This window comes from Melozone crissalis, unplaced genomic scaffold, assembly GCF_028551555.1.
Source record: "Melozone crissalis strain CALT ecotype California unplaced genomic scaffold, PUWL_Pcris_2 ptg000013l_1, whole genome shotgun sequence".
Lineage (NCBI taxonomy): Eukaryota > Metazoa > Chordata > Aves > Passeriformes > Passerellidae > Melozone > Melozone crissalis.
In genome coordinates, this window is record NW_026535791.1 from 9,190,568 (window position 1) to 9,217,310 (window position 26,743).

At 38.5% G+C, this 26,743-nt stretch overlaps 1 protein-coding gene across 4 annotated transcripts in view; it reads left to right on the plus strand.

Annotated features, from left to right (window-relative positions):
- The window catches only part of NBEA (neurobeachin), a 452,437-nt gene extending 449,550 nt beyond the window's left edge, over nucleotides 1-2,887 (plus strand). For all 4 annotated transcript variants that reach the window (XM_054272359.1, XM_054272360.1, XM_054272362.1 and 1 more), the window contains 2 exons: nucleotides 452-603; nucleotides 1,098-2,887. In XM_054272359.1, the coding sequence (XP_054128334.1) occupies nucleotides 452-603; nucleotides 1,098-1,188 (243 nt within the window). In that variant the 3' untranslated portion in view covers nucleotides 1,189-2,887. The remainder of the gene's footprint in view (nucleotides 1-451; nucleotides 604-1,097) is intronic.
- The last annotated feature ends 23,856 nt before the right edge of the window (nucleotides 2,888-26,743 follow it).

The following is a 26,743-nucleotide window of genomic DNA, read 5'->3' on the forward strand; positions in this document are numbered from 1 at the left end:
ATGTCTTTGAAACAAAATGCTCAGAAAAGTCCTCATTCTTCATTTATTAGCCAAGACATGAATTCATGCCTTCAGGGCTCTGCTCTGTCACAAGCACTTGAAGCAGCATTAGGAATGCAGATCGCTGCTCTGTTTAGATTGTAGTGATAGCACTGAGTATTATAGAACAAATTCTGGTATGTAGAAATGTGCTGAATTCAAGTATTGGCAAATTTGGTGAAGGAGCTTTTTTGTTATCTATCATGTTTAATGCCACACAATTGTTTTTAAAATTTGATGATACAAATATGTTGGTTTATTTTTGGACTTGGAAGAAAGAGGAAGCATTTTGCTTCAAATTTAAAGTGGACAGAACGTAAGGAATGCTTTTAAGTCAATTCAGAGTTTAAAATATTGATAGATTTCTATAAAAGCTAACGGTGTGCTTGGGATTTTTTGTTTTCTTCTGAAGGCCATCCTCCTGAGCAGTGATGGGCAGAACCTGGTGACAGGAGGAGACAATGGTGTAGTGGAAGTATGGCAGGCCTGTGACTTCAAGCAGCTCTATATTTACCCTGGCTGTGATGCTGGCATAAGAGCTATGGATCTGTCTCATGATCAGAGGTGACTTTGTCATTCATATTTATATGTAAATACTAAAATTACAGAAAGAATACATCTCCATGAACTTTGAGTATATGGTATGGAGTCATTAACAGGATGTGTAAGAAACAATTATTCAGTTGTTTTCCTGTTCATTTATCTAATTCAACACTTACTCTGATATTTGAATCTCATCATGCAAGCACTTAACATTAAGGTGAGGTCTTATTTCATTGAGAATAGTAAGCCAGACATCTAGAAAAATATGACTAAAAGTGCATTAACTTAAAAACAAATGAATAGTCAGATTGGATCAGAGTGCAGTAGTGCCTATTAAATGCCTTAAAACCAATTGCAAAAGTTTGAGATACATTTCTGATTTTCAGCCAAGCTTAAGAACTTCAGACAGTGTTGCAAAAAGTGCCTTGTTCTTTTAGCTTTTTTCTGTCTATGAAGAACCATAGCTTGACGAGGCAAAAGAGAATTAACATCAGCATCTTTGATTTCTTTTTCAGAACTCTGATTACTGGCATGGCTTCTGGCAGCATCGTAGCTTTTAATATAGATTTTAACCGGTGGCATTATGAACATCAGAACAGATACTGAAGTGCAGTGAAGAACTGAAAGCCCAGGTAAAGCTGAGAGCACAAGTGCTGCAAAGAAAGGTGTAGTCTCTGGTGGAAAACCACGTCTGCATTGACCTCCGTTGTACATTCCATTACACCCAGCAATAGCTGTACATTGTAGTCAGCAACCATTTTACTTTGTGTGTTTTTTCACAACTGAACACCAGCTGCTGAAAAGCAAGCTTGTATCATGTAAATTATATGAATTAGGAAATGTTTTGGTAATTATTTCATATATCTTTGTTTATTGAGAAAAGGTAGTAGGATGCGCCACAAGAGACTTTTGAAAATTCTGGGGAACCTTGTGTCCAGTTATTTCAACGTTTAGGCTTTGAACCTAACATGCATCCCATCTCCAGCCTCTTTTCAAGCTGAGATTAAAAAAAATATGTTTGATACTTTGTACATCAGATGCACATCTTAACTTTAAGGGATACTTTTGTAAAAGTAAAACCTTGTATAAAGAACAAAACTGTTTCTTAATTTTATTGTGGAGTTACAACTTGCATGTACTTTAAACCTGATGTCTTGAAGGAACAGGTGCATTCACACAAATCAGACTGGAGATCTGCCTAAGGGTACAGCTTGTGTTAAAGGGTTGAATTTGGGAGCAAACAGTAATTCTGACATTTTCACCAACACATTTTTCACTTTTTGAATCTAAAGTTTACCCCTCTTAAGTGGAGTTCTGCTCACAAAGCATTTGGATAAAAAGCCATCATTTGCCATATTTATACTTTATACAATAGAAATTAATTTCCTCCCTTTTAAATTTAAAGACTAGACAGAAAGGGAGCAAAGAGGGAAGTTCAATTTAATGCTTTGTAATGCTTAATAATTCCCAATACAGACAAAGTGCTATACTTCTGGATTATTAACATTTGGCATATAAATCATGGGCAAGAGAGCCCCCACTGATTTTTTTTCCCCTTATTCTTAGTCTGAGGAGCTTGGTTGATTTGACAGCCTTAGCTTCATTTCAGAGGTGACTGAGGTTGTTCTTTTCAGTTCTTCTGAAAATCTCACCTGAAGCCACTCAGACTAAGGCACTTCATATTTTACAATGCTGTAATGATAACTATCAGAATAATTTTCTGCACATTGTACTGATCAAATTACACACCCAGGGGTATATACACTTTAATTCATGTTTCTTCTTTGTATATTTGGTGACTGTATTGTCATAGATGTACATATTGTGTCGGTAGGGCTATGAGGCATGTAACAGGAATGTAATTTTCTCAGAATTTACACTCACTTGCAGTCATTTATTTAAAAAGATAATGGATTCTTTGTATTGGCACTTTGCACCAGGAACATATCATTATTTATTGATGTGATTACTTATTTGTTATCCACCTTGTATTAGTAAGTTTAGCCCTGAATTTCCTTCTTCATTGTTGTTTGTATTTATAAGGTCCGGAAATCATGGGGATCAACGTAATGATTAAGTTATTCATCACCTGTCTGTAAGCAATATCTTGAGTTTGTAGCTTAGAATTGGGAGACTATTGAACATCTGGAAGACAAGTTCATTTCATCTTGAGATCATGGTGAAATATTTTGGATATATAAATTCCTTAAGCTATTGTAACCATGTTTTATTGCAAAGATGTAAAATATGCCAGATGTGTGTGAGTTGGAAATCAAAAAGAAAAATAAAATATGCAAAGAATTCAGTGATTGTTTTTCATTCCAATGCAACTTTTTTGAAAGCATTCCCATTATCATTATGAACAATTATTTTTCAGAAATTCTTACTTATGTGCTAATTATATGCCAAAGGTATGCAGTTCTGGGTGGTTGTTTTTCCTGGGGTCTCAGGAAAAAAACCTCACAGGTTACAGAGTGACCTCTGCAAGTCTCTTGATTGTCATGAGAGAAGCCACTAAAGTTACTTTGTTCAGCAGAAGTAAAAAAGAAGAACAAAAAATCTAAGCTTTTAAGGGATGCTAAGGATCCTTGTAAGCAGGAAATAATCATATGTAACAGACCTCACAGAGAGCAAAGATCTGATAAGAGAAATTTTGGATATCTCTCAGTAACTGATAACATGTAATAAATTTAATCTTATTTTGGGCATTGAAAGTTAGAGATCTACACTGCTTGCACAGCATAACAAGACAGGGGGGATAAGTTACCCTTTGGAGTACCCTACAAAGATTACAGCAAGTAAGTGGGGACATGTATATCTATATGTTGGATGTCTAATTTAAGGTAGCAATGGTATATGAAATATTTTCCTCCCAGAAGTAAAAACTCCCAGAAATTTTCTAATTCTCAATAGCAGAATAACAACCAACATTTCAATTTGTTGCCCTAGTAATTTCCTTTAAATTTAGAAGGATTGTTCTTCAAATAATCATCAAAATTAACAAAAGCCAATATTTGAGAACCTTATTAGAATACAATATACATTTTATCAGATATCTCTTTATATCAATCAGCTTTTGAAAGTATAATGACCTCACTTGATTGTCTTGAAGCTGTAGGAGATATGGGAGAGGAGAGGATTGGTATGTTAATAGTGTCCTGTGAGACAGTTTATTGATATGTCACAACCTCTATTCCATCATTATACAAGTGTCACCCCTAATTTTGTATTTTATTCAACAAATTGTTTTAAAATGCACCATTGCAATTAAACAAAAAATGGATATTGCTATTTTTTTAATTAATACTGTTGTTTTCATTAAGTCTCTCAGCATGGTGTTAAATACAATCTAGTCACAAATTGGAAGCTTTTGTGCCCATGCAAACCTTCACATGAGAAATTTGCCATGGGTTACAAGAATAAAAATTTACTTTCACTGTATTGCATTCATAGGTAGGGGTACCCAAACAAGTCAGACTCATAAAAAAGACAATAATAATACTAGTTTAATGTTACTACTGATAATAATAATAATAATAATAATAATAATAATAATAATAAATGTTCCAAGATATTTAAATTCCTTTGTTTTATTTGTTGATTTGTGCTAATTACATTAGCATACACCCATCTATTTCAGGGCCTCTTATAGTAAGCAGACAATATACACAGATCTCCAGTAAATGTCACAAGTCTTTTCTAATGCTTCAGCTGCCTATTTTTGTCACACAGTAAATCTTGCCTTTTTTCTCTCTAGAAATGTGAGCTACTGATCCCAGGGAGTCTCTGAGAGCTGCTTGTGGAACACGAAGCAGCTTTGGCCAAACCAGTTAAATGCAACGAGTCTCTCAGCTAAGGGAGGTGCAGTTTTAAGGATACAACTGTGCAACTAAAATATGCCTACGATGTAGATAAGGCACAGTTATTGGCTGCCTTTCTGCCAGTTCATCCTCGGTTAAGCACTGGACTACAAGTCATTGCAATCCAGGAGAAGTTACGCAAGAGCTGCGAGGCGTATTCCTCATCCAGGTCCTACCACTGTTGAGGAGAATTCTGCTTTCTCTACATGAGCAATAATAAAAGAGAGGCTTCTGCTTATTTACCCCAAGGAAAGACTAGTTAGGCTCAATTTACTAGGAAAGCTTTGGATAAATAATGATTTTGTTGATAGAGAGCCTTGCAGGTTGTGTGTGTAGAGCTAAAAGTGCTGCCTGTGAGCAGGTGTTGTGGAGAATCCTTTTTATAATGCAGTGCATCAGCCCTGCTGACAAGCAAGCAGGATGAAGCAAGCCTCGTGCTCCCAGGGATAAAAGTATTTGAAGCAGACACAAGGAGCGAAGGGCTGACTTATGACAACATCAAGAAAACCACCTCCTGATACAAGATGTTTAGTACATATGAATATTTCATTTGGATCCTTAAAGCTGGAATTTATGCTTACAATTTTCAAGGGCTTTACTGCAAACTGATTTTATTTAGGCTTCAGGGTGTGTGAGTGTGTTGGGCGTGTGGGGGTGTGTGTGCGTTTTACTTCCAAACTCTAAAAATGCATGGACAAAAGCTGGTATTTAAAGCAGCAAAATAGTACTGGACATTTATATGCCTATGCAATGCAGTACAGTTTATAGACTCCCTAGGCTACTGATTAATTTTGCAACATCTACAGTTAAGTTTCAGTATCTGAAGCTGATAAGAAAAACAAGTCTGGTGTTTGCTTTCCTTTAAAGTTTATAAGCTGTGGCCATATAATTAGTTTACATAAGGATTTACATAGATGAATATCTGTCAAACAGATGACTTGGTTTATAGTCCGGTGAACAACCACATTTTGGACACTAGAAACAACTACTTTTCCAGATACTGAGATGGAAATTACTCTTAATTCTTCATCAAAAGAGTACTCAATATTAGTTGGATGTCTTTCATGAAATCATTGCTATTCATTTTACACTTTTGAAAACTCATCAAAACTATCAAGTCTATCTTTCACAAATTATTGTGATAGTAAATAATCTCATTATTTTAACTTATCCATAAATTACTTGTGAACCACTATTTTCTATAGGATAATGTCACAATGAAGACTGTCATAATTTGATTAATTTTCCCTTTTAATATATTGGCCAGGATTTTGTAGTTTTAATTTTTTTTTTAAAGGCAAAAATCAATAACTCAAAAGATATCCCATGCATACCCTTTAAACTCTCTGGGGGAAATTACAGAATACACTGCCTTGAGACATTTTACATTAGCTGAAAATTTAACCTCAAGCACACAGAAGTTAAATAGTCCCTATTATTTAATTTATATTTTGCATGGAGGGAAAGGTGACACATACAGTATTTTCACTGGGAACTTCTAGAATAATATAGTTCCACCTTTAAAATTCCTCAGGTAATTTATTTGCTTTGTGTAACATCCCAAGATAGAGGACTTTCTACAAAGAGTCCTCAGCTTATTTCAGAGGACCAAAATGCCATCAACCAGTGGGCAGAATGCGCTCAGTTCATCCTGAAGTTAAAGCACTTACATCTTTCCCTGGTGTGGATAATTGGTCAATGGATACAAGTTAGCTTGACTGATTAATGAAAATGTTTTTTATATCAGATGGGCTGGAATTCCTGAATACAATGACAAATATGTTACAAGGACAAATTTGCATCCCAAACATGGTCAGTTTCCAGGTTTCATGTTTGCATCCCAAACATGCTCAATTACTAGGTCAAAATGAGGAGGATTCCCCCTGCTGTCTTGGCCTCCGCACCCCGAGTTTTGGTGGAAGCACATTGCCCATTCCCAGGAGCAGCAGTGCCACAGGCCAGGCGAGGTGCATGGCTGCACCTGTGCTGCCCAGGAGAGGCTGGAAGCCACACAGGTGTAATCCTGGCTGGGCTGGGCTGTCTGAAGCCATCACACAATTCTGCTGCTGATGTGTGAGGGGCACCAGTTGCTCCCTGCCTAGGTGCGACACCAATGGCCCCTGTGTACAGAGGGTGAGGCAAGAGGGTCCTGAGTTAAATCACATTACTACTGACACCCTCTCTGCTCCTTCAGTTTTATCTGGTTATTAATCCCATACATGTCAAGCCAATAGCATGAGAAGGTAGGGAAAGAAGAGCTTGGGCTTCAAAGCCTTCCTCTGAGGGAGCCATGTTCCCACTCAAGGCAGGAAGAGAACAGCAATTTTGAGCACATAATGGGGATATTTCATATTAAAAGGTGTGTTCCTTGTGCACTGGACACTTCCTGGAGTTGACAGGGGCAGGAGAAGGGCGACACCTACATTCCACCTAAACCTTCATTTGCAGCTGGACCTTGTTGGACTAAGGTAGTTATGTGTGCTCTGGTGCAGGCTGGCATTTCAACCGTGCATTGCAGTAAATGATAGAAAACAGCTTTCATGGATTTACAGGCAGGTAGCTAGCCTAGCTCTTTAATAACACTCACAGGAAGGTACATGGTGATTGACTGGAAAATATATTACTGGGGAGAAAACCATGAAGATGTAAAAGGCAATCATATAAATGTCACAGCAGATGAATATACTGCAACATTTTAGACAGAAGAATTTTTATTCCAAAAACCAGAATATATCTTCCAGGTTAATGAGTATTCTAAGTGCCAGTGACGATGTATACTGACTGCAGAGCTTTTGCATATGTTCTGGGCTTGTCCAGAGTGATACACAGCTGGCAACAGACAATAATTAGCAAATGCATACAATCCTTTTGCAGTCTAGAGTAATTCATTTGCAAGACTGGTTTAGGAGGCACTGTGGTCCCTCTTGTCTAACACTCTCTTCTTAGTGAACTTTAGAATACTTTACCCTAACTTTTTCAGTCTAATATTGATCTCAATACCTTTTGACATTTGGACAGAGGAGATTTTATGAAAAACTTGGGTTTTGAAATGCATCTCATACAATTCTAAATAATGAGTTCAACATAGTCTGATAATAAGTGTAGTAAGTATTATTTACTGTGATAAAGTAGATCTTCTCTAAGAATGGAAAAAGATTATAAAAGAAAAAGTAATTTTTACATGTAAAGTAATTTCTAAGACTCTGGTACTTAAGGGGGATTTTATACAAATACCTTCTCTTTATGTACAGACACTACCACTTAACCATTTGTGTGCTTTGAAGAGGATTCTTCAATCACTTAGGTCTAACTTGGTATGTATAAACTACATCTAAATGTGCAAAATGTATCAAACACAGGATCCTCACTGTTCTGTATTCTCTGACAGTATTCAACCAATGACAGCAGCCAATTTAACTCAAAACCACATTTTTGGTGAAACAACTTTCAACCTCAAGCTCATTTGAAATTCTACCTTTCTTTGTATTTGCACTTTTGTGCAATCTTATTTTTATAATATATTTATTATATAATTCAGCAACACAGAAACAAGCTATGCTTCATCCTAAGGTCATTATTGTTCAAAATAGCTGTTACTAGAGAGACTATATCTAATTGTACCTAATAGGTAACTCAAACTTCAGAAACAAAAATAAAACCTGTAAAATTAATTTCTATTTGAGTAAGTTTTCTAGATTCAGCAACCACATGTACTATTGAAAATACTCCAGATGATGGTTTGTATTTTTTTTTAGTTTTACACCCACAGCTGCAAAGATGTGCTTCCGTAAAAAAATTTTATTAAACAGGTAAGCTTACATGGCACAAATGTAGGCCACTTTTTTAGCCCAGTTCACTCAAAAATTGTAAGATTATTAAATTTACCTTAATGATTGGCAATTGCCTAGAAAAAACCTGTGCAATCTTATTGTTTTTATCATAGAAGTGCAGGGGTTCCCAAATACTGCAAAATTTTCATGAAGCTTTATTCTAGGATTTTTTAAAATTATTTTCAGGGTGATGGACAATTAAGAGGAGCAAACTCTTAAGTCAGCAAACTAGGATTGTCAGGCAGCAGGTTGACAGTTTATATATTTCCGATTTTCAAAAGACTTCTCCTGGTAATGCTAGATGTGCCAACAGTGCATGAGCTGAGCAGCAACCGGGTCATAAGAGACAGAAAACAAACATGGAGAACTGCAAGCGCATAGCAAGGTGCTTCAACAATCCTATTTTCTCATGGGATAAGAATGGATAACTCATCCTTTGGCATGACTTTCCAAGGCTTTGATAAAAGCACCGTATCGCCCTTTTCTCAAAGGAAAGGGATCAAGTTGGCCTGAAGAAATCACACAAATCACTGCTGTTCAGCATTCTGCTCCCTGAAGTAGGAATAGCCAGATGAAAGAAACAGGGAGCAGCACCACCAACACCTGAGTAACACAAGTGCCCCCAGCTTCCTAACAAGTGAAGCCATGTCGCTGACAAGCACCCTATTAGCTCTGTCCTTCAAAGCCTTATCTAGGGAGACTGCTGTGAAATCAGGGAAGAAAATAAGAATTCAGCTGTCATAACGGCCTGAGTGAATCACCTGACTGAACTCTCTATTTTCAGAAACCAGTCACTGTAACTGTGAAGTGGATCTGGAGAGGCCACCTTCATGCCGGTTGCAGCTGATAAGTAGAAAGTGACATTTCGTAATGTTAGACTAAATGCTTCTCAGAAAGACCATATCTGAATTAAGGAAAGACCAGATGCATTCCTTGATTTCACAAACAAGTTCACTTTTCCTTATCTATCCACTACACTAAAAATCAATGTGTAACTGAGAATGTGAAGGCTAAAGGGACTCAAGACACTTATTACACAAGACACTTAAGCTCAGTGCTATTTATGGTAGAAAATTACACTGACTTACAAAAGAGTTGTAAGAAAACGTTTCTTGAAAGTTTAAACTTGTTTCATATGTTTCAAAAAATTATCACACAGATCTTATGCAAAAGAAGACTGACAGGTATTTAGATACAAAAGAGAGACATTTTGAATTGACTTTACCACTACTAAATCTAGTTTACAGTGCTACAATGGCTTATAAGCCTGGTTAAATTCCAGAGGAACACACTTCATGGCAACATTTATCTGTATATCACACTTGACACTTAATTTATCATAGTTTTCTTTGTGTCTTCCAGCAGAGAAGACAACTAGGCTGAAGTCTGAATTTCTAATAAAAGTCTTGTGTGACCCCCTGAATTAAATCATACAACCATTAGCATTTGAAGTGCACCATCTTGTAAAAACACCTCCTGAAGGCTGAGACTCAAAGCTTGCTGATTCCTGCCTAGTGCGTCCCCAGATGAACTGATTCTCACTGAGGTGAGTTCATGTCTTTGAGCTGCTTACCAACGCACAGGTGGGTTTCCAGTCCGTAAGCTGAGGCCTGCTCTGCATGAAAAGGCACCCACTAAATCCAGGATATTTTTCACCCAATGCTTCAGTTATCCAAAATCAGATATCCAAATCTGTACAGGCCACCCAAAGGCTACTGTTATTGCAAATGGAAGTATGTAAGCAGGCACTTGTGGAGAGAGAGCCATTTGAACTGTTGAGATGCCTGACTTACACGTTGAAGAAGCCTAATGAGAGAAATCTTTCTGTGGTAATGCATACTTATTTCTCTCCGCCTGTAGCAAATACAGCCTGGGGTGACTGGCTCAGAAGGAAATACCTCATATCTATAGAAGTTAATGCAATATAAACCAGTATTCATCATCCAGTCCCTCCTTTCCATTTGATCCTGACAAATTTGGACTTTCTCTGCCCTGCAGGTATGGCTTGTTCTCCTACCTGTCAGGTAAAGTGAATCAGGAAGTAGAAAGAGATGCCTTCTCTCTCTTTTTTGTGCCCCACTGTCTTCATTCTTGGTTAGATGAGTTCTTTGGATATATTAAAGCTTAGTCACACTGTCCAACCATCATCACTCAGAGCTGTGTGACAGCCATATCCAGAACAGTGTTGAAGCATATAATGTGTAGAAAGGGGGAAAGTGAAAGAGAGGAGAAATATAAAGGACCTCAGGAGTGGGACAAGATAAAAAACCTGGCATTTCCTGCTGAGAATGGGTTTTCCCAGCCACTGGCTGTGTACAAAGTAATACATCAAGTATCTACTTCAAGTCTGGTAAATAGAGGGAGATGGGGTTTTCTGGTTGGATCTTGGCAACGTTTCAGCATGATTTTCTGTCTCCTGTAGTCCCAAACTGCGATTCCCGTTTGCATGTTGTAAATTAATAAGTGGACCTGCATTTTACTGTATCCTGATTTGAACCAAAGGTGCCTGTAACAAAGAATCCCTTACATGGGATAGAGCAAATTCAAGCCACAAGAAGAGGGCTGCAGAATAAGTGCTAAATTCACCAAAATCCTGTTGAAGGTATTCAAAGAGTTCAGCAGCCCTCTGTAGAAGATGGGCAAGCGAGAATAAGGTCTGGAGATCAGGTGAAGTGGCTCCTGGATACCAGAAATAGTCAGAAAAATTCCTGGGTGTTTGAGGACCATGCTTAGACCCAGAGATGTGTCCTTAGCTTGTGCAATTTCTGATAATTCACAACTAAGTGAAGGTTTTAACACATTGGGGAGTTCAGTGGCCACAGCAGAGGTTTGCAGCCAGACCTATGATCTGGGCAGAGGAAGGGAGAAGAGGAAAGGAGAGAATCCTCAGCATGTTCCATGTTCCTGATCTAAGGACAGGATGCTTATCTAAGGACAAAAAATGAAAATACAGCATCATACACTAATGAGAAGTCTGAAAATACCATGTATTTTCTGTATTTTCTAACTGCCTTTTAAACTCAATTGGCTTATGAATCATACAGCTCTTAGAGTTTTGCAATTTCTGTTCCTCAGCTATGGAGCACAGATGCAGCAAAGAGTTAGAGAAAAAGTAGAATTAATTTGCTAAATAATTTAACTAAGCAGGGTGAGTTAAGTAGGTTCCCACAAAATGAAATTCATTATAGCAAGTGAGCCTTACAGATAGCACAAACACCTGCCTGAAATACCTGAGAAAATCCACAGAGAAAATTTCAAAACCTCCCATGAAACTGTAAAAGTTGTCTTGTGTAAACTGTTGTACATTTTATTTGTTAAATTGTGTTTATTTTATTGCTGGGGGAAAGAAAACTGGTTATTAAAAACATTTCATTTCAGTCCATTTTTTTTTATAATTTTACTTTGTCAACAGATGGGGGGATATATTCCAAACACATAATGGGTTCATCACTTTTCAAATGCAACTGCTGCCAAATCTCAAACATTAGAGTCTTCTCTCAGCTGCAGCATTGTGAACAACAGAATAATTATACTGAGTTTCACAAATGTTTATGACATTTTAAATGAGAAAAAAATTATTTACAATTAGTATATTTTCATTAGGGTGTAAGTGTTGTCTGGTAATAATTCAACAAGTATTGTCATCAAAGTCGAATGGTTTGGTGATAATATTCATTAGGCAGAATGAGCTTCAAAAAATGGTTGTCGACATTTGTTCTTAGTTAACTCTGATAAAGAACTGTAGAAAAGACCAAATACAATATATATCACCATTTCTAAGGTTGGTTTGAATTACACTACTGACATTTTTTTATATATATTGTGTTGACCAGCTTTAAAAAATTTATGTAGTGTTTGTTTTGGAATGGAGGTAATTTCTGTGGTTATGGATTAGCAGTGGAGCTTGGCTTTTCCCACTCTCTGTTACCCCAGGCTATAGCCAGAGAATAATTTTTGTTTGATATTGCCAACTTGGAATTTATAGGTGCACAGCTCAAACCACCAGTTGCCAGAGGCACTCATAAACCCTTCTTCCTAGCACAAACTATCAATATATAACCTGATCAGAAGCAGGCACTGAAAGTAATGGCTCTTTGTTTCCTTCCAGTTGCAAAGTGCCATTGCCGCCCACGCAGGATTTGGGTGAGAGGAAAGCAGTGATAGTTACTGTTCTCTGACAGATGCCTCAGCAATTTCAACCTGCTGATATTCAGTGCAATGAAATAGCCCTGTTTGGAGCCATTCTACTGAGAAAATCTGGCCAAAACTCACATTTGGTCTGAATGAGACCAGAAGGACTCAGCAGTCAGTGTCTAACATGGAACTCTGAAGTGGAGGAGAGGTGAGTGTGAAGGTCCTCCTCCTCTCCTTCCTCCTCTGTTCAATCCAGACACTTCTGGTGAAGAGGAATTTCTTCTGCAAATCACAAATTTTCAGAAATCTGACAAGTCCAGAAGAAGCATCTTTTCATATAGCAATTTTATCAGAGAAAGGAAGTCCAGAGTTGTGTCTGTAAGGTGCTGATCTGAGATGTGAGGGAATCCTTAATCCAGAGCATTTTTTAACTGTCAAGAGCATTTTGAGGAAGACTGAGCAGGATCTGATGCCTGGGTGGGTACTGCGCAGACTCGGGCATGGAAAGAGTTCACCCTTCATCAAAAATGCTCAAAAGAAGATTTTATTGCATTCCAGTGGTAACAATAAGCCTCTCCTAAACCACAGGAGTTATTTCCAAAAAAAATTCAAGTATCGGTCCTTTATTCATATCTGCCATGGGAAGACCTTTGCAACATCAATGAAAGCTCAAGTAGATTACAAAATTTATGCTGTATGGAGAGGAGGTTTTTAATAAAGGCATAAGAGGAAAATGGATGCTAAGCATGACAAATATCTGCACAAGAACAAAGAAGGTGAAAACCATCTTCATCTGCCCAGTCCTACAAATGCTGTGTGTGCCCTTCCTGCCACAGAAACAGGACACTATAGGCTCAGCTTTCACCATCTCCAAAGACTTAGACAGAAATGTGGAAGGGTTGAAAAATCCTTCAGATTGTGTAATATAGGAGATCATAAAATCAGCAGGAGAGTTTGAAAATTATTTAGATTTATGAGCTGATGGAAATTACTTAGACATCCACACGGTCAGAATCTCTTCCATGAAGTCAAACTGCTTAAAGATCAAAGTATTTGTATCAACATTATCAGCAGGCATAAAAAAAAAGAACCCACGACATAGAACAGATGCTCCTTTGTCTGCCCTCAAATTGTCAAGGGTTAGCAACTTGCAGTGCTGTTGGGCAGGGCACATACAACGTACACATGTAATATGGACATGAGTATGGTCCTGGGGAAAGGACAAACAAGTGTTTGGGTGGAATGCCAAAAATGGGAAGAATTGCACACACCTTTGTTGATTTTTGTTCCTCATATTTATAATTTGCATGCTACACATACCATTGTATGTAGAAGCTCCGAACATTGAGAAGTTTGCACATTTCCAGCAGCAGTGGCACTCAACAAGTATGACTAAACTAATGCAGAAAATGAAATAAACTACTGATATGTCTGCATATGATATTCTACATCAAGTAATGAGTCTCCCACAAATCAGAATATCAGGAATGACTCTGTAACTTCTGACTCTCACTTCAAGATGTAATCTCCATTGTGGCTGTTCATTCTTTCATGGTTTGTTTTGATGGTTCATGAAATAAGATAAATCTGAGGGGATATTAGCAATCCATACAAAATCCTATATCAACCTATGAACCAAATTCACATATTTCTTTTTTTCTTTAGAAGTAATAGGGTCTTTCGATTTCTGAAAGTTATTTCATATACAAGGTTTGCCTTATAACAAAACCCAAAAACTGTTATGCAGAAATGTTGTGTGGAGAACCAAGCTTGCTCACAAACAGGGAAATATTGCTGTTATCATTCATAGGCAATGGGGCTCCAGTGATTCCAATGGAAAGACAGATGCAGCCCTTATCTTGAGAAAACCCCTCTCAAACACTTCTGCCCCAGAAAGACTTTAACCCTTCAAAAGGCTTCAGCCTTCCACTTGTAAGCCTCCTTCATTGAATTCTTTCCCTGAACTATTTCTCAATTCACTCTCAACACTCTCCCAATCCTTTATTTTACAGGGCAACCTAATGTAAACAAGATGTTCAGTACGTCTGGGCTGAGGCAGGACCAAAATGAAAGCCACAGTGAACTCAGCTAAAAGCAGGGAAAGAAAAGAGGGTTATTTTAAAGAAGTGTTCAGCAAAAATAATCTCCTCCAAGAGGCTCATCACCTGTAAAAAATCTCCAGATGGAGAGTGAACCCCCCTTTTCCTCTTATGAAAAGACTGGCTACCAAAGAATTCAACTTTACTATAGAAAAAACTGCAAATCCTTCCCTCTGACCATGGACATTACCTGGTTACACAGGGCTCTGCTTGCAAGGTCAAGAACCACATATTTTCTTTCTGAATTATGACAAACTTTGCAATGTGTCTTTCAGGATTTCTTCCTAAGTCCCTTTGCAGATCTGATGAGAATGGGCTTGCCTCCCATGCACACACTGAGGTCATGGCCAGTTTAATTGTTCTCAGGGAAAGAAGCTGCTGAGGGAGAAAGGCAATGGGGGTTGTTTCCAAAGCCCAAAGACAGGTCTGAACACAGAAGAAACATTTTGAAGTACAATCTGAAGTAGTATCCTATAATACAGATTTAATGGAAGAAATACTCTCTAGATCTGAACAGTTTTACTTCAGCTTCCCTGGAGATGAACTTTAACTTGCTTTTTTTTTTTTTTTACAGAGGTGTTCTTTCAAATAGAAGAGAAGGAAAAGCCATTGCCATTTTCCAGCTTTCAGAGTGGGGCACACATGGGACAGCCTTCCCTAAAACAGCCTATTTTCAGCTGGCTCAGGCATGGCTATATGGGCTGCAGCTACATTTATGATTTCCATTCACACACACCCTCCAAGAATCATCCTTCACATTACTGTGTCTCTTCTCCACACTGACAGTACTTTGAAGTACAGGGGCACCTTCAACATAAGAACTGTAAAGTACTCTACAATAGCAGGCTGCTTATGAATTAAATCTTGCTTGCACTGGCAAGCAATTCCTGTAGTGAATTAAATATCCTTTCCAAGCCCCTAAATAAATTCATGAGACTACAGAAACCATCTCAAAAGATGTGTGGGATCTTTGTCTCTCAGCCCTCTTCCTCCCTTCACAGATGTATGCAGTGTTGATTATTGCCCGAATTAAGACAAATTATATTTAGCAGACCTGAAGCTGTACACATCTTTAAAGCAGACTGGCTCTGTGCCACTGTGTGAAGAAACTGCTCTATGCAGGCAGTAGTTCACAGTTTTTGTTTGGTTCTTTGCTTTCTGTTCTTATATATTTTTTTAAAAAAACTCCCCTTTAAAACCTGAGATGCAATAAAAATAAAGATGAAGGAAACAAAGGGTTTTTCAGATGGTGAAATCAGTCAGAACCCTGATTAATGGGAAAAATCCCAGCAGAATTGAATTCTTTGATTCTCACATTTCTCTATTAAGAGAGACTTCCCAGGAAGCTCATTCTCACATCAGCAGTGTACCCGATATCCAGGGAGTAAATGAGCAGGAACTCACTGCAGTGCCAGACTTCTATCAGCCATTAGAGCAGCAAAGATTTACAGCATGAGGCTGTGCAATAAACCATACTTATGGTGATAAATCAATTCTCAGAAGAGAAAGAAGAATGTGCTCCTTTGGGCTGATGTGGTTAAAGCACAGGAGTGGACACCAAAAAAAAAAAAGGAGCCTTGTGCAAAATGTAGTTATGCCACGATGGTGCTGCTGTGTGAGCTCTGTCATTTCATAAAGCATTTTCCTGCATTGTCTACCTTTCAAGTAAGATATTTCCTTTTCTCTCAAGTATTCAGGCATGTGAAGGGCTCTGTCATTCTTACATAGGAGGTGCTGTAGAAGCACAGTTTTGCAATAATTTTCTGTATAAGCAAAAATGTTTAAAAGGCATTTCAGTGTTTTACAGGACTGGAACACGGCTGGTGAGAAATATAAATTTCTGGGGGGAAGCATGATGACTATGTTTTAATGCAGAATGGTCTAAAGGTGAAAAGAGCACAATGTGACTCCTTTCAAGTTATGTGATAATCTGGAACCACACATTTGCAAGAGACTTAACAGGAATAAAATAAGCATCCTGATAACAGATCTTAATCAGCTATCATGGCCTCACCAGCACATTCTATCCTTCTTAAAAGGGGAGAGGGAAAAATAACCCTAAACAGGACCAGCATTTCAGGCACATATTAGAGAAGCTTTACAGCAAGCAGCAAAACCAGTTTTTGTCTCTGATGAAAATGCAGATCTCATTTACCAGACATGCAAGAGACAAATCTGAACAGTAAGAAATATCTGTTTAATATCTTCAAAAGTCTGTTTTTAGCAGCAGATCAATCAAGAAACAGAAGGTGAATGGTAAGAATATGATGGTACCTATTTGTCCTTGGGAACAGGCAATAGGGCAAGAAGCAGAATGTGCTCATGTGTGACTCAGTTTGGACAACTCAGATGCCACATCCCAGCAGAGATTACTGTCCTCAGTTCCCTTCACTGACAAAGGAGATAACAAGAGTTTCAGAAGCACAATTCCTCTTGTTCTAAGGCAAACACTTAAAATAGATATCTGCTGGTTTAAAATGTTTGTTTCCCTCTTTTGTCTATAGAGAGGGTCCAGAGTGATTGAGTAAGTAGAGACAGTTTAAAAGTGGTATGAGGAATCTCATCCCAAAATTCATACCAAGATGAATATTCTCTTCCAGATGTCCTGCCACAATAGCACCTGTCTCAATGCCGTGGTAATTCTTTACAGAAATGAAGCTGTTAGGAATAATCTCATATATCCAAAGAAAGGACATTTGAGAATGATGCTTTGACCTCAGAATAGTTTTATACATTTCCATGTATTATTATTTCCATGCTCCTGTTCCAAGCATAAGCCAAAATTGATTGTGAAAATGGTCTTTTGCTTGTTGCACCCAGCTGTTCACACACCTGCATGAAAGCTTCTGCTTTGCATTTGAATTCTAAGTACATCTGAAATCCTAAGGGATCTGAAATTTGGAAGTGGCTGTTGTAAAAAAAACCATCCCTGAGAAAACTGCAAACCTTCTTGCAATGTTAGTTATGAAGCAACGCCTGCTTAACAATGGAATTAACAAAACTTCCCCATATTTTGGCAAACTCTAAAACTTTCAGATTCAAAAATGGGACTGAGTATATACTAACAAGGAAGTCAACAAGGACTTGAAAGCATATTACTTCCTGCTGTTGATAAAATGCAGCAGCACCTTAGGAGAAGGATTGCATGAACTAAATATTTTTACAAGAGATAGCAAGACAGACCCATGTAGCTTAGTGACATTAAATGCTAACATAATATAAATATTTAACAACCTCTGCTTCTGAGAAAATTCAGTCCACATGAAACATAAATTAGGATAGTGTATCATGAGCCTATTCCAGTATTAGCATTAATGAGATATAAACTGGCCAGCCAAAGCCAAAATAACAAAATAGTTGCTAGAAAACAGCAGCTAATCTATCTGCCATGCTGTCTGCAGCCGTCTTATGAAGGTCTGAGTCCAAGCTGCAGTCAGTGATACTTACCCTAAAGTCAGAGAAGATTAGTAAGTCAGGTGTCCTACTCCACAGTACTGGGCTGAAAGATAAAGTGGAATTCATTTAATCTGTTAATCAGGATTCTAACATTCAAATGCCCTATCCTGGAGCTTTTTCTAACTGACATTACATTGAATGATAAAGTTAATATCAGCTGACAGTTTGCCAGAAGCCATTAATATAAACTCTGAGTTTTGTTTCAGGGCTTGTTAATTTTGTTGTGGCCTTAGAAGACAAAGAATACAAGTAAAGAACCACCATGTTCCCTATTCTTTCTTTTTTTTCTTTTAGTAAAATTTTCTCCTCACATTTTTTTTTAAAGAAGCTAAAATTAAACTAGACCTTTATTTATACAATACTCTGCACTGGTCCTGGATTTATTTTTGAAAGTTGGTAAACTCTCCCTGCAATTTAAATTTATTAAATAGGTACAGCTGAGTAAATGGACAGAGTTAGGCTGTAAGTCATATATTTTCATTTTTAAATTATGTGTAGAAGAACACAGAGAAAATAAGCAAAGATGAAAAAGTGCATAGAGAAGAGTTCACTATATTCAGGATTAGGAAAACAAAATTACATACAAGACTTGATTGCTGCCACATTTTGCTCTCACACAGCAGATGCTGTGGTCAGCCATGGCTGATATATTCACACTAGTGGCCTGGGATGGAGGGCATGCATGTCCCTAAGCAGCATTTGCATGTCCTTTGGAAGTATTCTGCAACTCATGTTACATCCGTTAGATGGATTTTCATAGGTTGTTGGCCATAACAGGGAGCAGATACACAAAAAAAAAAAAAAAAGAAAAAAAAAAAGGGCAACCAAAATGCTGCTAGAATCCTTCTGTAATTAAGTGCTTCTTTTCTCTTAAAAATAAAGAACATCTCCAGTCCTATGCAGCAATCAGCATCTGTAAATCTTCAAAGAAGGAATCTGGTAATTCCAGTTAATTCTAATAGTTCTCTACCTAAACACCAAAAGCAGTATTAGAATGTAAGCCAGTTCCTTTGTGAATATGAAATACTCAAGGTACTGCAATGAACATCATGATTTCATAAAAACCAAAAAGCAAAAAAACCAACCCAACGAAACCCACAAAAAACCCAAACCAATAACAACAAAAAACACCCAGAGGAAACTTTTCATAATGAAAAGGGATTTTATGCAGCTTTTGCTAAACTATGAAAAAAACTCAGGCATTATTTTCTTAATATTGGACTTCTCCATGGATATTTGGAAATGTTAAATATATTGAAATCTTTATGCATGCACAATAGAAAAGGAAATTTTTTAAAATATTAAAAAAACCAGTACATTGGCTTTGTGGAACCTGAAAACAAACAGATGTCTACCCATTCTTGAAAATAACCTATTCTTGAAAAAATATGTGCTTTTCTGCTTGAAAGAAACTGCGTAGCCTAATTTGCAAAGAATTTTTGCCACCCCTGAAAGAAGACTGGAAATAGTTTCTGTGTCTTTCCTAAAAGCTGTTGAAGGTACTTGTGGTACAAAATAAGATACACGTCTTTCCTTAATGTATACTCAATGTTATTAGGCCAAACTATTTTATTGCTTCTCTTTATTTCATGTCTGAGTGTTGCAGCACTTAGAATCTCTCTGTAATAGGAATATAATCCACTTTCACCAGAGATTTTCTACAGTATTTACAGTAACCCTTGTTGAATTATTTTCATCCACATTTCACATGAATGCTTTCCCTTTCCTGCTTGTTTGCTCTAGGCAAACACAGAACACTGACTTACACTGTGAGATCCAGGTCCCAATTTTATTTAATGGCTCAAACATATTTTCCATATTATGTTGTTCATTATACCTCAATATTTGCTCATAGATTCAGCTCATAGAATCACTACATGACAGAAGTGATAAAATATATGTGAACCGCTTCCAACACATACAGATAAAATGCTGCTAAAAATACTTTTTTTGCACAGGGAAATTTTTTTAGTAAGCAAATGGGGAGGATCCTTCCCTTTACATGCAGCAGAAGTGCAGGATGCTGTCAGGCTCAGTATTTTATCGTGTACAGTTTCACACCCTCAAGCCTCTGAAATCCCAGTTAGAAGACTGGCAGCCCAGTTCTCAAAGCAAATATTGTGCTGCTTCTGACTTGCAAAAGTGAAGTCTCTGTCACGCTAGGAGAAAGAGGTGGTAGTTCCACACTTCATAACAGGGATGCCAAGGAAACTGCTTGCTGAATTCACAGGAGAGCTGCTCTGTGATCCTGCAAGCTCCCCAAAGAGAAAGGGCGCCAGACGAGCAATATTCACTGAGCAACAAAGCTGGTGAACGATCTAGAGCTCCTATGAGGAGCAGCTAAGGGAGATGGGGTTGTTTAGCCTGGAAGAAAGGAAGATCAGGGGGGACCTGGGTACTCAGACCTTGAGTACCCAGGTTCTACTTGAATGGTAAAATGGAGACATGTAGAGGTTACCTCAATACATCCTGTGACAATCAGAGTAAATGGCTAAAATGGAACCAGTTTATTTAGGGGTCATGGGAAAAATAAATACATTTTATAGACAAAAAAAATTATAAATTTTAGTAGCAGAGATGGAGAGACAAAATAAACATTCTTTAGAAAAATTTTGAATATTACCCATCACAGCCTTTTTTAACCCGTATCTCAGGTTCTAGCAACTGTCAACTATCATTTTGTCCTTTCATTTCACATTATCAATTTACTTTCGATTGTTAATCACATCAAGAGGTCACACAGGATGGAGCATTGCTGGTCTAAAAAGTAGATGAAACTTACTGAAAAATACTGAAAACCTCACCAAGGTACAGCTGACGAAACTTTCCAACTCCATCATTTCCTGCATAGGAATATCCTGGTGCTGAACTAAGATTTTGCTAAAATCAAATCAGTGTTCAGCTGGTGAAAGCCATTTTTTATTTAAAGCGCCTAAAGACTTTTTTTAAAGGTCCATCCAGCAAGAATTTGTGTTTAGCAGAAGTGTGAGATAATTTTTCAGCAGCTCTCCTTAGGAGAAATCTGTCAAGGCTCTTGAAACTCAGTGTCCTACATTAGTGTGTGCATCCACACTTAGTACTGGACTTGATGGTAAATAACTGAATGAACATACCAGTAAGCAGAATTAATTTTTGCCCACTTTTACAGGAAAGCACTTTGAAGTTTCAAAAATTGGTCTTCCCAATTTTAAATTTGACTCCAAAGTTAGTTTTGTGAAATGAGAAATTAAACAGGCTGGTTTTATAGAGGAAGATCAATAGAAACTCAAATTTGCTGTCTCTGTTTTACATTAAGAAGACATTGCAAGTGAAAAAGATTGAAAATATCAACTCCTTATTCCAAAATTCCATCTCTCCATTCCACTTCTCCATGTTTTACCCTGCATTAATTAAGACACTGACAATCATATATTTTTCCTTGTCATATACTTTAGCCATTTTGCTACCTGGATGAACGCAGGTGTCAGGGATTTGAAAAGGGTGAGTTACAGGGAAAGGATAATCACACCGCTTTATCTAAGTTATTGAAATCCTTTGAAGAGCAGCAGTGAACCATGGAATATATTTATTTTCTCTCCTCACATCTCAAGATTTCTTCACACAAGAGATTGTTGTAGCTCAATAGAGAGACAAACAGATCAAGCAAGAAGAGGAGTATGCATTGGGATCAAGCAATTTTCTGTTCTTATCAGAATGATGATCTTATGATAATGCACCATTAGTGATGGGAGTTGTGTCTGCAGTTGTGTGTATTTGCGCAATCGTGTGTGTTTGGCTCATTCCTAGTTATGCCCATTGGTTCATGATAATTGAAAATAGATTCCACTGGGGAAATTACACTTATGTGCTTTAGCCTTGACATTTGAGGATGCAGGAACAACTCTTCAGTAATGCATTTTTTGTGTCCTACCTTCCTTTTGCTCTGGAGCACCTAGACAAGAAAACAATTGTAGCTTGAAAGCTGCTTAGTCCATAGTAGCACAGCAGCCAATACCAGTCTGAGAACTGGCAAACCAAACTGGGCAGCCAAAAGGGCCAACCATATTGTGGGTGCATCAAGCACAGCAATTCCAGCTGCTCAAGGGAGGTGATTTTTCAGTTCTGTTCCTCACTGATGTGGCCTCACCTTGAGAACTGTGTCTCATTTTGGTTGCCACAGTATAAGAAGTGCATCGAACTATCAGAGAGTGTCCAGGGGAGGGTGACCAAGGTGGGGAAAGGCCTTGAGGACAACACTTATGGGGAACAGCTGACACCACTTGGCTGGTTCAGCTGGGATGAGAGAAGGCTGAGGGGTGACCACATTGCTGAGCAGTGACCTCACCCCACACTGCACCTTGCTCCAGGGGGGCAGAGGAGGGGAAGCTGCTGATCTCCTCTCCATGGTGACCAGTGATAGCACATGAGGAAAGGGAATGCAGTCAGAGGAAGTTCAGACTGGACATTAGGAAAAGGCTCTTCATTGAGAGGATGGTCAGTCAGTCAGTCACTAAAAGCAGACTCCCCAAGGAAGTGGTCACAGACACAGACAATTAAAGGAGCACCTGGATGATGCTTTTAGTTATATGGTTTAGTCTTCCTGATAGAGATCAGGAAGTTGGACTTGATGATCCTTACGGGCCGCATCCAACTCAAGACATTCCATGATACTATGAACCCCCCTAAGTCTGCTGTTCTCTGTTTAGAAGTATCTCCAGTTATAACTACTTGGGCTGTTCAGTACAAAAGACTCATTCTGCCTCTATTGAAACCTCACAGCCTGTGGCTTTCAAGATAGGCCCTCAGCAGAGATGTGAAGCTGTGAAACTTCACTGAAAACACTGCATGAGAAGGGATTTGTCACCATTTGCAAGGGCAGTATTCACTTACATGAAAATGTATGCAACTGCTTTCATTTCTTTCCACACATATTTAGTGTTATTTAAATTAAACTCACGCTACTGATTTCTTCCAGGGGAGCTAATGGAGCAAACTTTATCTGGGCCATACTAAATGGAAATACGGCATGTACTTTGTTAATGGACTGTGCAGATTTCTGTGAGGCAGAACTGAGGAAATCAGTGCACTGCTATTTCTGACTTTGCTGGATGGATGTTTTTAGCATAATATTTGCACACCAAAAAGCCTAGTCATACAACTGTAAAGCCTGGTATTCAGAAAGGACAGTGAGAGGTTTGGCTAGGGAATACTGTAATAAACTGAGTGAGCAGTGGATGTGTACAACATAGTTTAATGACATCAAACAGTTAAAAGTTTAAAAGTTAAAAAATGAGGTACAATGGGCTTATCCTTTCTTTCCTATCCAGCTGTGTTTGAAGTAACTACCAGATAGTCTCACTGGAATTTCTTTTTAATGAACTAAAATCTCCAGTTGTGAAAAAAATTATAATAACAACAATCACAAGATTAATGCTGAGAGGGGTTGATTTGGCCAAAGAGAAATCTTCTGCTCATTGTAGCATAGCTCAGAGACTGAGACAAAAAGTCTGAATTGAAACATCAAATACTTGAGATAACGGTCTTGCATATCTACATGTGAAGATGGCACAGTTCAAAAGCACAGCAGAAATTTGTAGTGGAAACGAGCTTTTGAACACGTCAGTCTACTCCCAGTGAAGTCAATGGCTAAGTATGAGACTAGGATGGAAAGTGAAGATGCAACATGAATTTAAGTAGGAAAAACAATTCCATTCTGGGTGAAGAACACAGGTTTTAATACTGAAAAGGTGATAACATTATCTTATCTTGTGTACCTTTCTATGAACAAGAACTGCAAAGCTGTGTCCTGCCCTTTAACCAGCCTTATAATAGACAAGTCTTGGATGTCAAGACACCTGGCATACCAGCTAGTCATTTGCTGAATTTTCTCCTGGCAATCACATTGCAGATAACTCTATTTTGCCATCTAAACACTGGCCACCATGCTGAATTTCTCTCTTCATTAATCTTAGCTTTCCCAGAGACAAGGTCATGGGTTTTTCAACTATCTTGCAGACCAGCTCTGCCTTCACTCTAGAATTCACTGTTTTGGGCTAAGTTGGACTCTGAAATTCAGTAATCAGTGAATGAGCTGGTGATGTTAGTACAGAGTACTATAAGATATGCTTTCCTGTTACGTGAGTCCAGCACCTGGCAGAGAGTTCAGAGGGTTGGGTGACAAGACACAGGCTGAGCATCAAAATCAAAGAGCCTAGTATCAGGCCTAATTCCACCTAGAGACACACACACACAAAAAAATGCATCTGGCTCATTTATTTTGCTTTCCATATTAATAAAGCTGCAACTCATTATGTAAACCATATGCCATCTCCTCAGCTGGATGCATTATGAAATCGTCTGAAGAGGGAAGCTTGATTTTTTTTCTATTAAAAATGGGAACTCTTTTTTTTTTTTTTTTGTTAAAATCCCTTTTTCTCTCTTTTGCCAATTTGCATTTAGTCACAGTCTCCTCAAATCCACTTCAGTCAAAAATGTGACTGAGGATTTCCAAAAGAGCAAGGGCAGAGGGAGGGAAGAATTGGCAGGAACAAGAAATTATTTTCTCCAGAATTTCATGATCATTTTTTAAGTGTTTCTTTTGATTTCTCTTCCTTACACCCATGTAAAGTCCCTATGCAAGCAAGAACAGATGTTGCAACAGCAGAGTTCACCCTTTGACCCGGAGATCTCATTGCTTCTTTTCTCTGGTGCATGTTTAAATTTAGAGTGAAAACGCTACAAAAATGCATGGGGGTGGGGTGAGCTGTGAGGCAGGGGAAGAATTTAATTTTGGAAAGTGTTCCCTAGCAAACCCTCTCCAACTTCCACTTGCCTCACTTTATTTGTCAATGTCCCTGTCCCAGAAGCTGAAGACAGCTGAAAATGCACTCAGATAACACACTGAGTCTGCCACTCATGGTACCCAAGTGCATAAATTGGATCTCCTTCTCCAAAATTATTTTCAGAAGATGTGACCAAAGTCATCCGCTGGAACGTGCTATTGTGCATAGCACATTGCAGCAGATGACATCCCCTTGTCCTCAGTAGCCCCATGCACATGTGTCTTAGAGATCTCCAACTCTTTCCTCCACAAACACAAAAAGTTTTTACTCACCAGCAATGACAAAAATAAATGGAGACAAATCCATATTTCAAAACTCTCATTCTTGCCCTATTTTTTCATATTGTTTTTGTCATCCTTTTTGCACAGACTCTGCTCAAGACCCCCTGCTGCCTCCTGACCATCCTCCCATTTCTGCCCATTGTGGGATATGTCCGCTGCTCTGCTCCCAGCCAGCCTTTCCCAGCTCCCTGTCCGAGGCAGGGCCAGCTGGCTGGAGGCAGGGTGGGCAGGGCAGGCACAAAGCCAGCTGCCAGACCTGTGACAAACAGCTGGCAAGGGCGGAGGAACTTGCTGAGAGCGGCTGCTGGCTGTGCTGTGCAGGGCTGCTGGCAGGGGCTGTAGCTGCCTCTATGCTCTCGGTTTGAAAACCAAGCCCTGCTCCAAGGAAAGCAGTGCTCCTGAACAGCCTGCCTTTCTCACCACTTCTTGCTTACACTGCCAGGGCACTCCAAGTGCTCCTACAGGAGCAGGATAGAGGCTTCCTGAATGCTTCCTGTGTGAAGAAAACTGGCCAGGAACCTTTCAGATGAGCTGCCTAAGGGCTCCAAGAACATCCCTGCAGCTGGTGCAGGGACCTGTGAATATTTTTATTCTCATAGCTCCTTTCTCACTGCTGGCTTTTCTCTCTGCATTGCTTGTAGTCAGAACCATCAAGCCCTGTTCAGCTTGGAGAAGGAAGTGTTGCCATCCTTCCACAGGCCTCCTATTTTGTGCTCCCTTTTGTGCTGCAGACCAGCACTGCCAGTGACATGCAAGGTTTGGCCCTTGCCCCTGCCAGAATCAGCTAATGCTCCCTAGCAAAACCCTCTCCAAAAGCTGCTAGAAAATAAACCACAAAACTAATGCAATTATAGCCATTATATCTCAGCACATAATTTTGAATTTGTCTTCCCTGATTTTATTTGTTCAGAGGATGTTTTTTCTGGGGAGGTCGCTTCTCAGCTAAATGCTCTGCCAAAATTTCTCTCAGCAGCCATAGTTTTACACTCTTTTCCTTTCCTCTTTATGTTTCTTCCCTTATGTCTAAAGTTCATCTTCCTGTTCTTTCTCACAGATGTATCTTATAGTATTTGTAGATGTAAGATGTGTATCAATCTTAACCTTTCAAGTGCCTTGTTTTCTAGCAACTAATATCTGAGTTTCAGCTTTTTATATCTGTACAAAATACAGATATAAAAAGCATTCTCTGAAGCATTTAAATTCCTTAGAATATGGATTCTGGTTTTCCGTACATCCCTTGTAATAAAGGAAAAATTAATCAACGTCTAAAAGATGCAGAAAGGTACCCTGGAAACTGATGTTCTATAAACCGATAGAGCACTTTTCAAGAATGGAGAAAAGACCAGAGATTAGAGCTGGCAGATCTCCATTGTGTGGCCCCTTGCTGTCACAGAATCCAGCAAGAGACAGCTTCTGCCATTTCCTTTCAACTTCTCTGTATAAATCTGCTCTCACCTAAAGCTTGACCACATGACAGTACATTCTCACATTAAACTGATTACTTTTGTCTGAGCTGTATTTAGAAGAGGCAGTTTTACCTTCCACATAAGAAATGTCCCTTCTGGAAATATCCCCATTCACTTTAGAAGGAGCTGCCTTCACATCCTTAACAGACCCCTGTGTTATGTTAACATTGTGATGATAACCAGGCAAAAGAGTATCCAGCCTAACATCTGCATT